At 37.8% G+C, this 12291-nt stretch overlaps 1 protein-coding gene across 2 annotated transcripts; it reads right to left on the bottom strand.

Moving 5' to 3' along the window:
• Positions 1–4333: 4333 nt before the first annotated feature.
• Positions 4334–10645, bottom strand: LOC111271716 (glutathione peroxidase-like). 2 transcript variants are annotated; one of them, XM_022852685.2, is made up of 6 exons: positions 10495–10645; positions 7798–7912; positions 7242–7456; positions 6095–6235; positions 4975–5108; positions 4334–4814 (listed from the first exon to the last, which is right to left on the bottom strand). In XM_022852685.2, exons 2-6 carry the CDS (start codon positions 7889–7891, stop codon positions 4748–4750), a joined length of 651 nt encoding a protein of 216 aa, XP_022708420.1. In that variant the 5' UTR covers positions 7892–7912; positions 10495–10645; the 3' UTR covers positions 4334–4747. The 2 variants fall into 2 exon arrangements, with proteins under 2 accessions (XP_022708420.1, XP_022708419.1); XM_022852684.2 differs by lacking the exon at positions 10495–10645 and adding an exon at positions 10291–10371.
• Positions 10646–12291: the final 1646 nt, after the last annotated feature.

Here is a 12291-nt window from a genome sequence, read left to right as displayed (position 1 = left end):
TGTATCAATAACAAACCAACCGTTATGAAGTGCCAATACAACAGAATGTTGAGATGTTTCCTCAAATTTACCGAGTGTATTCCGGTAGTATGGACATTTTTGCTGAAAAGACAATACCTGTCTAGGGACGGACCACAAGAGCATCGACACATTATTCCTGTGTTATTATTACTATAAGACGTCCATCCTTTTCTCTCATAGCATACGCTTTTTAAGCCTGATGAATGTAAACATAGTCGCTTAAAAGGCTCCATTGAAGGTCCTCACGTGTGATCCTGCTTAGGAATATTAAAATTTGTAGATTTTTTTTTATAATTGTATATATGCTGTGCCCGTTTCCAGCTTGTGGCATTCCTTTATCGTTGTTGAGGGAGCTAGCTTTCTACCGCCGGGTTGTCTTGTTGCAGTACTTTTAATGAACATACATTTCTTGATTTGGGCCCGAATCCCCGTTACCCTGTCCTCGACCTGCACCGTCGACCCTTATTTTGCAGCCAATCTGCATCGGTAGGCGGAGAGCAGAAGCTGTAACCGTCTTGGCAAATCTGTCAGATTGTCAATCTCCTAGCGACCAATCGTAATTACCGACAAAGGGAGGCCTCTTAAAGCGTATCATATAGGAGATGTCTGCATCGACGAGATCTTATGTAGTCACGGCGAACAAGCACGGTAAGCAATATGGATTACATCTGCTCTGAGCAATATGATTATTATTGTACGTGCATGTTGCTAGAAATGCAGTAAGACAATCCAAGTTGACTGTAATTTTCTTGGGCCGCGCGGATTGAACTCATCGCAAGCCGAGTTATTATCAGCTCGTAAATAATGCAACCAAACGTCCCAGTAGAGCTTGGGCTATTATGGGTACTTCAAAGTAAAACATTTAGAAACTGAAGCCAAATATTCGTAGTCATCATTAATGCATCTTTTTTTTTTTTTTTTTTTTTTTTGTAAATGAAAGTAATTCGTGGTGTTTGAGACGATTCTGAGTCAATATTTTTTTTGAGGGGTTTAGCCGAGTATTCTTATAAAAATAATATTTTGAAAAATAGGCCAATTATAAAATACAGCAAGTTCCTTCTTTAAGGCGCCAATTACAAACCTTTCGCTGGCAATAGACATGAAACAAAATGCCAGCAACATAACAAGCGTTGTCTAATGAAGACTGCACTCGATTCCATTGTGACGACTAGTGGCCAACAATTAGTTTTAAGATGGCTGTTGGCACACACGCAACATAAGGCAATCGCAATCCAGCCTATTACAGTATTATTACGATGGCTTTACGTTTAGCCCACAGTGCATGAGGGTATAATAATAGTTAAAGCTATTTTCTTTTTCAAGGAAATTTGAATTAACCCAGTAGATTCGGAATTCCGTTACTGTTGCAACTATGCAAACTAACCCCAATCGTTTTCTAAAGAAAGGGGATTTTCCCCTGTTGAAGCACATTGTCTGTGTGGCCTTTTGAATTTTGACAAAAAAAGCAACAATATTTCGAATAGGCTATTAAAGTTGATTAATTAGAACCGTGAAGTTTATAACGTGAATGTGACTGTTAATCGATTACATTTGAAATGCAAACGAAAATTGTCTCGGTAGCTTAAAAAATGCTTAGTATCAACATAGAGATGGCGTTACTTGTCAAAAATATCCTGATGATATAATCACAGCCGTATCTAAAAATGCCCGCGAAAATTTCAACTATATCGGATGTTCAGCTGTTATCCAATAGCCAGTAGATTTTAGAAAGAGACATGCTGCTTCATCAAGCAAATATACTGCTCCTAACGTAAAGGATCGCCATAACAAAAAAATTACGAATCGGAGGCTATTTTCACCGAATGAAAAAGCCACCACAATTGTGAACGCATGCTTTTCATCCCCAGATGCCAGCTACTATTTGAACGGAAACGGTAGCGTCGTTAAAAAAGTATAGATTTACAGAACGACTATATTGAGAACTGTAATAGCATTTGACCAAAAAAGAGTTGGTTCTGCCCTAGGTTGAAAACTTTTTAGGCTGCTCACGTAATTTAATAAATTAAAAAATTAAAGACCTTTATATTTTCTATTCTAAGGTTTTATGAAGAATAAATAGCCTCAAACACGCAACCTCCCAAAAACAAATGTGACCAATTGTAATTAAGCTGACAGGTCGGACGAACAGATCCTGTATCACGGCAACATTCGTATCTAGACACGTGTTCTCCTGTTCACGCACGCTTCCCTAGTTTCGACTGTATTATTACTAAATCCCTGCCAATTTCTCACGTCGTCCTGGTTTCAAATTAAGTTCGACCCGAAACGTCTAGCGGGGTGCTGTGAGCAACTACGAAAACTAAACTTATAACCGAGAAGTGCACGCATTAGATATATAACAAGAAAAAGACCAAACGGAGATAGATAGTTTGAAGCATTGAGCCAAAACTCACTATCTGCTGATCCATTAATCAAGCGACCTAATTTTTTTACATTTATGTACATATATTTGGTAAAGGGCCGTATTAAACAAATGAGCAGAAGGTTATCTATACGATTTGGATGGCGGGCCGATTTGTCGTTCCAAGCACCTTTCAGTTTTGTTCATTGAAGTTTTTGCGGAAATGAATTAGTAAATAGTTTAGCAGAATTCTCTCGTACAATCAAATCTAGCGGCGTTCCAACTTTCCCAGCTACAATAATATAGCAACAACCCATACATTTAAGCGTCTCCGCTACGAACATTTTCACAGCACGTACTTGAATAGATTCTGTTCGAACCTATATACACTGAAATTATGAGCGAGGAATAGGTGCTTTTATCGGCTTAAGTGGCGAAATTTTAGAAGATGCTTTAACGTCACAAGCGATGCCAACAAAACAATTAAAACAAATCTGAATTAGATTCAGTAAGATCATAGCCTTTAATGCGCGTCCTTCTGGAGGGGTTGACCGAACTCTACAAAAAGGATTCAGCAGTCGGTGAATAGCGTAATACATGAATATACAACGAAGCGGAGCAAACAGAAGCGTTTTTCTATAGAAAAACAGAGCTGCAAGAAAGGAAGATGCAGGCTCGTTGAAGCTGCTCGAACGAAAAATGGAGGTCCATATAGGTCTCCCGGGAAAAGGGCATCGTACATTTCTTCTTTCTTATCAGTTCCTATCCTGGGTCGACTGAGCCTGGGCTTGCCAGCAGCTATTTGGCCTATCTAGCTGAAGATTTTTTCATATATACCTGATAGACCCGAATGACTGTCTGAAGCTTACCTACGCTAGGCATATACAGACATTATATAGAAGCTGGCCCAAGCCCGTCGCTCGGCTTATCGCAGATAAGAACGGAGAAGGAGTCAAACTGCTTTTCTACTGCATCTGCATATCGCTCATAACGGCTAATTCACAAAGCGCTCCCCTTTGATTTTTCACCAAGGGTAACCCGTCTAAGCACATACTATATCTAGTGAGGCGGTGAATCGAGTTCAAGGTGCCCACTCTTTCATTTAGCGCTCACAGCATAACCTAGTTCTACACCTAGTCGTCTAAAATGTGTCGAAGCCTATCTATTTTACCATAATCCAAGCATTAGCATTGTGACGTGTCGATACATAACAGCGCATATGTTACTGTATTGAGATCTTCACGAGAGCAGGAGGAAAAGCTAAGTTTGTGATCTGCTGTTGAAGTCTCGCGAACAGCGACTTCGCTCGTTTGATAACGGACAATTTGGACCTAACTGAATTCCGTTGTGTTAGGCAGGCATGCTCTAGCCACAAGTGCGACTCATTCCTGGACTGCAAAAAACTACTCAATGACTTCACTAGCTCGAAAGGAAATCATTAACGCAGCAATGTAGATTCGCGAGTGCGTCTGAATGGAGTGAAAGAGATATAATATTCTAGTAGAATTTAAGGTGGTCCAAAACAATCGATTATTTGATTCAAGTATCGTAAAAACATCAACCATACCGAAATAACTCTCTTATCTTATATAAGAAGCCTCGCTTCCTTTCCTCGTTTAAAGTAAATGTGTTTTTTGACGTTTTGACCAAACATTTATGACCACAAACCTTATACTTGGGTTAAATATCTTTTATCTAGAAACTCCTTAAATCTTCTTGCCTACCTCATACACGGACTCATTGGACAGTATTGGCCCCTTTATGTAAAGCGAAATTCAAGAATTAGCACTCAAATGTAATCGGGTTCAGCCTGCATTATACTACTATTCTTACAATTTAATTAAAAATTATTTTTATTTATACAGCGAGCAGCTGTATTATACACTATACTAGTTAGTAAAAGAAACACAAAATAGAGAATGATTAATAAAATAATAAAGAGACGCTGAATTTTGCTTATTGAAGACAGAATAATAATGTATCTTCTTATAAGAGTATTCACGCATGTATCATGTAGGCTTCAACTGAATTATTTCGAAACGCCTTTGGGTCGGAACGCGCAAGAGATCCCAAAGTGTCCCGAAGTTCAGTCATCCAGACCACCCCCTTGCAGAGCAATTTGTGGGAAGCCTTTCATTCGCTTAGCTTGTACACGATACATGAACTTGAAAAGTCGTACTTGCAACAAAAAGATATAATCAAAACACGGTAACGAGAAAATCAGTCGTCAAGGGCGCAGGTTTTTGCCAGCCAGCCAGCCAGCCATTTTGCTCATTGTTAAGTTGATCGTACAGTCACAATGGTTTCTTTGATATATGTACGTGGCCGAATGATTTTTTGTTGAAGGAAGGATTAGTCCTGTTGCTAGTCTTGCCTAAGAGCCGTCTCGATATCCGCCTGTAGTTGATGTGGATCTACACGTGAATGGTATCTGTAATAAGCACAACGAGAAGACTTATCAAGAGTACTACGTTCTCTAACTTTTAAAGTCAGATAATTTTCGCTTTTTGGATCAGTAACTAAAAAATGACATCAAATGACATGGAATGTGAGAAAACTTGATCACAGCAAACTGTAACTTGCTGTCTTACCTTCGGATAGGTTTTCCATTTTTACCAATAAGGAACTTCTCAAAATTCCAACGGATATCAGAAGCATGGAAATTCCGGTAGGACAGACGACCTTTTTCACTGAATTCCGCCTGAGGTGATATTGGGCAGGCTTTCTGTAACATTGAGGAACCAAATATCATAACACACTTATCAAATGCACTGACTATTAGTTAAGATGTCGATGATCCTTTTTTTGTGTAGAACTAGGTAAATAAGTCCTAGTGTCGCAAAATTCCTAAAGGCCAAAATGAGTATAAAAGTATATTTATTGCTAATAGTAGAATTAACAAGGATAAGGTCGCAAGTATAGCCTTAAGTTCTAATTTATCTTGTGAAATGGACCTGGTCATAACAGAAGGGACCTCAGCCGTACCATATATTGGCTAAGAATGTCTTCTATTTATAATTTCTACAATTTAACGATTTAACATTATTTGTTTTCAAGTTGAAACTATCTAGTTGTGTCACAGAGTATTACTACAAAGTGAATAAACGTGTCAAGAAATGTAACAAAAAGCGAAAAAAAGCTGTGTAATAGTTCTAGTTAGTATCTATACTAAGTGTTAATAGAAAACTGAGCTAGTTGGGTATTAAGAAAGGTTATTGGTCCTTAGTTGACCTTCGGCCTGGAATGTCTAATAGTTTTCAGTTTTGGAATTACTGGGGCACTGCAGCCGAAGCGCTGAGGTGTGCGCGCTTGGCCTCATAGTACGCACGCAACCCCTATATGTCCAGTAGAACTATTTGAAAATTGAATACATCAAGATGGGTTTAGTTTTATGTATTTCGTTGCGATATGTCTACTTCAATCCAACTTTATATATGATTATATATACGAGTATGATTACGAGTTTTACATGTGTGCTAGTATGGAGAATTCACTGCAACTAGGCTTGATGGCCACATTCCGGACTGTTTTGTTATGCCCTGCGGAATTTGAATCAGGACCTCATGACGCCAAGCAGCTTTTATACAAACTAGGAGCATAACAATATAAATAAAAAAAAAATGACAATGCGACTTATTTTTACTGTTAAACTGAACCGCAAAATTATATCGTTATTAAGCACTGTTGTTTTGTATGTTTCCTTGAACTAACCTTTAAATACTTGTATAGTGGGCAGGCAGTATCATCGTTAACGTCAGTCTTCTGGGTCAGCTGAAAGTTGGGTTTGTAACCTTTTCCTGGCCGCACAAACTCTATACCACTGAGGATCTCATGGGTCTTACCTGGTTCTTGCTAAAATTATAGAATGGCAACTAGCTTAGTCAAAACTGATAAGTTTTGGACGATTTTCATTGTAAATCTAACTATAAACCTACGTATTACATAATGTACTTAACCGCGAATTTTCTGCATTGGTATTAACAGCCAGTGAAACTCGCTAATTGCAATTAGGCATTTTTTTCAAATGAGACAAAATGTCAGCTATTGCTAAAGTAATTGCTTTATATCTAATGAAGATCAAAGGAGGTCGCAGTGCGACGTGTAGGGCGAAAACGCATGATATGCACTTGTCTTTGATATCAAGCTTTCCTTAATTTCAGTTTTTTTACTACATAGTACACTGGATTTTATAGGGGAAATAAGGAAGCAAATTAGCCGGCAATTTTAAACAGTTAATATACTCTCATGTATAGCTTCGATTGTGCTCATCTTTAAAGTGTCTTATATTTTTAGTCGACAAGGATTATTTGACATGACCAGTTTTCCATATTTAGAATAAAGCTTTTTCGTTGTTTCCTGTCCTCTAGTCCTATCCTGTGCTGCTCGTAATAGACACCCCCTGGAGATCAATTTTTGGAATGTTTTTTTTCCGGATCTGCATATCTAGCAGATAAAATCGATGTTTCAAAGGAAAAGTTTTTCTCTTTATTTTATTGATGCATGAAATCGAACGACTGTATGTTGCGACGAAGTTATAAGTTTGGTAATTAATCAAAAAGTCATCTTAACTACCAAGAAAACCGACCTGGATCCCTTTTAGTACTATTTTCATGCAAAATAGAACATATATGAGGCTTGATGTTGGAACACTGTTGCAAAAATTACACATATTTGTTACAAAGCACACTATTTCTCTGGCAATAGTAAAATTTGTTTACAATTGTTTATCCTTGCACATGATTCCAACGCAGTTATCGCAAACGAAAATGCTTTAAGTTATTAATTTGAGCTTACTTTTCGCTATGTGCTCCTCAAAAACATTGCTTAACAAAGATGTAATTGCTAATAGGCTGCTTACCATACCGAACTGATTGCATGGGACACCGACAATTGTGAATCCTTTTCCGCCATATTTGTTAACAAGCGCATTCAAGCCGTGGTACTGGTAAGTCTTGCCTCAGTAAGTTGCCACATTGACTATAAGCATTACGTTCTTTTGATGACTACTCAGCGACACGGTCCCGTTCTCCAAGATGTCTTTCATCGAGAAGTCGTAGACCTTTTTTTCGACGTCTTTACAGGTGGCGAATTGTAACGCAGAATCAATCTCATAGTTATGCTTTCCATTTTCATTCAACATTGCGAAATGTATTATATTATTATACAAATATTGCAAATTTGATTTAATCAACCGAAATTGAGAGAAATAAAAAAAAAAGTCAGGATGATTCATAATTATCAAACTAAACAGTTCACTGATTGCGCTATAATGTAACCACAGGCCAATATATCATTTTTTTTTTACTTGATCGTTAGGACAGCAGCTGCATTTAACAGAGAACAGCGAACATTTTCAGCGGATGGTGTTAACAGATTACCATTTTCTGCCTTAACATGATTCAAATTAAGCTCACTTTCGTCACACTCAGTCGCGTCTTCAGGAAGATATAAGGTCCCGTTAATTCCCGCGATAGCGGTTAGCAAAAACGTAGCCGCCAACACCCTCATATTTGGCTTCTCTAAGGCGATCTGCAAAACACCAACTGCTTAATATATTTCTTTATAGTAAATATGCAAACCATCAAATGCCGTTGATCCACAACAAGCGTCCATTGAATCATTCGCCTATATCATTACAAAGGAGCTTAGTTGGTACATTACATTCATTTCTAAGTACGATTCTGAACTAGGAGAAGACCTCTTAAGCGTTAGTCTGATAGAACCGAAGCAAACTTTTATGAGAAATTTTCCATTTTTGTTTATAGCTCTAGCTTAGCAAGTGTACATAAACACAACATTCGTAGAATTGTGTAGAAAAGAATCGTACAGGTTTAGACGACTACTCAACTGTCTATATGTTGCTGTCTGCAGATTCGATTCGTTTTGTGACTATTGGAACTCTGTCTTTTGCAACTACTTAGCGATTCCGCGATGCCATCGTAGTGACAGGCGGAGTGATTTCGTCATTCAAAAAACCTCCTCGTTAGGTTACGTTTTACCGAGAGTCAGAGAGAGATAGCTGTAGAAGGTTCTTTTGATCGTCACATACGGAATGAATGACCATTGTTGTACCATAGTATTAAAAAATATCATCGTTAGCTAAACTCCCGCAGAACTATCTTTTTGGATGAAGAAGGCAGTTTATACGTAAAATAAGTTATAAATGAATGGTCTAATGAAGAGGAATGTAATATCCCGTCAGTGTCGTACGTAATCAACATGCTGCATGTGTACAGCAAACAGTTGTGTATATCCGAGCCTGCTTTATATTCTGCACCTGGTAACGTGCTATCACAATGGCTATCACATACTATCACAATGACTAATTTTTTTGCAGGAGAAAACTTTGGTGTAAACCAGCAACACACCTAACCCAAGCATATCTTATCCTCAGCTGTTTTTATCGATTTATATTTGTTTGAGCTTTCGCAGTTGCAATATATGACTTAACAAAAATTGAATCTTGACGGTTGGAACTTTGAAATTTGACGACAACTGGGAACTTATGCCATAAACATGTGTTCTATAAGATATCTCACTATTTTCGATGCATATACGTGAGGAAAGTGTCTTTCTTTCTATGTTTTAGCTTTTTGAGCTCGCTTTCTTCACTTGAACAGCCAGTAATATTTTTCCATTGGGCTACGATATGAGGCTTCGCTTCTGGAAGTAATAGATTATTCGTTACAAAAACCCACGACATGCAACCCAAATGCAAATTAGCACTAGTACGAACCTTGTTCCAAATAGGCCAGAGAGATACGATTTTTCAAGCTAGGTACTTTTTCTTTGTTTTGATATAATTTTTGCGTTTGACCAGCACATTAGGCTATCAACGAACCTACGTGTTTTTTTACCGAACCATCCTTCTTTATCTCGATCTACCACTAAACAGGAAATAACCATCGATACTTGTCCTCTTTCTGGTGCTTACGCTGAGTCGTCGTCAGCAGGAACGACCGTCTCAATGTACAAGCGCAACGATCTCGAGGTAGACATAAGATCTCTATGCAGGCTCCTCATAAGTATGGTTCTTAACTTCTTAACTGTCGTGTATAGAACTATGTACTCAAATTAATAAAGTTAGGAGTGGACTGTAATGTTGACTCCTTTCTCGGTTGTCTTGGCTATGATTACCATACATATTGGCAACACAGGTGAGGATACTTCAAGCGGATACATAGTTCATGTGTTACAAATCTTGCTAGCATTATAACATCTAGTAAATACACGAAGGACACGCAGTTTAGCCCGTGCCTGATAGGAGGCGTTGTTTCATCAAACAGTACATACATTATTACTCACGCCTTGATAAATGTATCTGAACTATAGCCATAATGCTATCCTATAGATCCAGACACAATTGCGAAAAAAAAAACACTGAATACATTATTTAATACTGTTTTTTAACGACTCAATGTCCTTTTTAAGAAAACAATTATTTTCATAGAAGCAGAGCTATACGCCCTTGCAGTTCCATGACGTAGAAAACACAGGCTAATGAACACAACTTTGGTCAAACTATGTCCATAATGCGATCCTGTAGGTCCGGACATTATTGCGAAAAAAACACTGAATACATTATTTAATACCGTTTCTTAACTACTCAATGCGTTTTTGTAAGAAAACAATTATTTTAATAGAAATAGAGCTATATGCCCTTGCACTTTCCTGACGCAGAAGGCACAGGTTAATAAATACAACTTTGATGCATTTTTAGGTTTTAAATCATAAAAGTTGTTCATAATAACAATATTTTGTATTCACTGAATATTATGAAATACTGGTTATGTTAAAACTGGTCATATAGAATGTTTGTGCTGACTACTCCCAAATCACATCGTATTTTATGAAAGAAAAATAAATGATACCGATGTAAGGTTTAGTAGAATATTTTTCACACTTACAAACGATATCGGCACAGGAAGAGCAGCACGAAGCTTTAGAAAACATAGACTAAAAGCTATTTTCATATTCAGCATGCATTGGGGAACATTCGCGATTTTAGACTTGAAGACTTCAAACTTGAATACGCATGCGCCGTATAAAAACGCACTAGGAGTTCGTAAGATACGTTCTATAGGCTTTATCTATTCTACACTAGGACAAACCTCTTGTCGTACGAGTCTGAACTGTCTCACTATCTACAAGTAGCCAGTGGTCACTGTATCAAAATATTTGTGTGATAGACCCTCCAGACCGTTTGAGGCAGGCGGCTGAGTAACAAGGGTACGTATACCTTTGCGTAAACAGGAGCGAGACAAAGTGAGAAAATTGGGGAAGAGGAGGGCGTTAAATTGACCGGCGTCGAAGAGAAGGAAGACGATAAAGACACCAGGCGACTGAAGGCCCCTGATATAACTAGAACGGTCAATACCGTATGCCAGCGTTATCGACCTGTCTACCCAGGCTGAATCTATCTTTTCAAAGCGACAATATCAATGATAATCAAAACAGTTCTATGCTAAAAGGTAGAAAAAAAAACGATTCTTTTTAACAGATCGCGAATTTTCCACAACCATTGTCATTAAATGTCTGTACTTAATGCTTATATAGTATAGTAGACCGGAAAACAGTTTTGCTTAATAACAGCACAGTCATTTTGCTTTCATTCCAGCAGAGCTAAAATAGCAAACGACAGGGATGTTACACAATGACAGATAAACAGAAGAAGTATTTTCAGTATTGGCTAACAACTTTTATTGAAGGGGTTGTTTCATTTATTTCATTTATTTATTGAACGGGAGCAACCCAATCATAGGACGCTAGCAAGCATTCAATCACCGTGCCAGCGTGAGCCAACATTAGTTGCAACCAATTCAATTTAAGTATACTTTTGTATAGCGAAGAACATAATGTGAGTATATAAAACACTATGCTTTTCTTTACATCATATTCTTAGAATTAACACAAAATCTTGACAATTTTACCACCGATTTATTGGATGAATTTATTAGTTAGTTTGCTTTCTAAACATATTTTTTATTCTCAAATGACGGAATAACACTTATGACTTGTCTATCGAAACTGCATTTTCGTAACACATACATTTCTAATATACACACCTTAGAGCTTGAACGTGTTGTCTAAAACGATATCCTTTATAGCAGAATGTACCTTTTAAAAAACCAACCTTTAAATAAGCTGATCTAAACTTCACAAGAACAAATCATACTGAAAACTTCGTATGCTCTTAGTCCTTTAATACCTCAACATATTGTCAAAAGGTCTCATGAAGTCTGCTAGCAAATGATTAAACACTGTTTTTATAGTGTGTATATATCTATAGGATCTATAGGATGGGGTAGAAAGACCGTGCTTTTAAATATTCTCGAAAAGAAGAGCAAAAGCTTAATTACTGTTCGCTGCACACGCAAAGCTATATCAGCTGATGTTCCCTCAGGGACTATTTGAACTCGAGTTGCTTCGCGTAAGTTCGAATCGCGGCGCTTCATCGTTCAGTGCCAGTTTGGCCATTCACTTCATGAATATGCTGCTTCAAGGCAATGATTGCTTTCGGCGCTGCTTGACACAAATTATTTTATGCATGGCCCCTCCTAAGAAAATCGAAAGGACTCAAATAAAGACCGAAATGGTCACTAAATGTCATTGCCGCGCAGCAAAATTAACTATTCTAGAAGCATGCGTGTAGACAGATTGGTTGTTTCTTGTTCTACTGTCTCGTTTGAAGAGCGAGGGCCCAAAGGCACTTTTGCTTTACAAACCGCATTTTGCAGTCACCCCTTGCGAGTGAAGCTGTTGCTCGACATTTACTCCCGAATTTTATTAGCCCCAAATGCAAGAATCTTTTTTTTACATAGCTCAAAATGATGTGATCGAAAGGATCGCTTGCCCTTTAATATATAATTAACAGATAAACGATGCTTTTGGTTTTCCTGAACCTGTAA

Source organism: Varroa jacobsoni, unplaced genomic scaffold, assembly GCF_002532875.2.
Source record: "Varroa jacobsoni isolate VJ856 unplaced genomic scaffold, vjacob_1.0 contig00905, whole genome shotgun sequence".
NCBI classification, from domain to species: domain Eukaryota; kingdom Metazoa; phylum Arthropoda; class Arachnida; order Mesostigmata; family Varroidae; genus Varroa; species Varroa jacobsoni.
The sequence above is the reverse complement of the archived record's forward strand: the minus strand, read 5'-3'. Positions and strand labels throughout refer to the sequence as shown.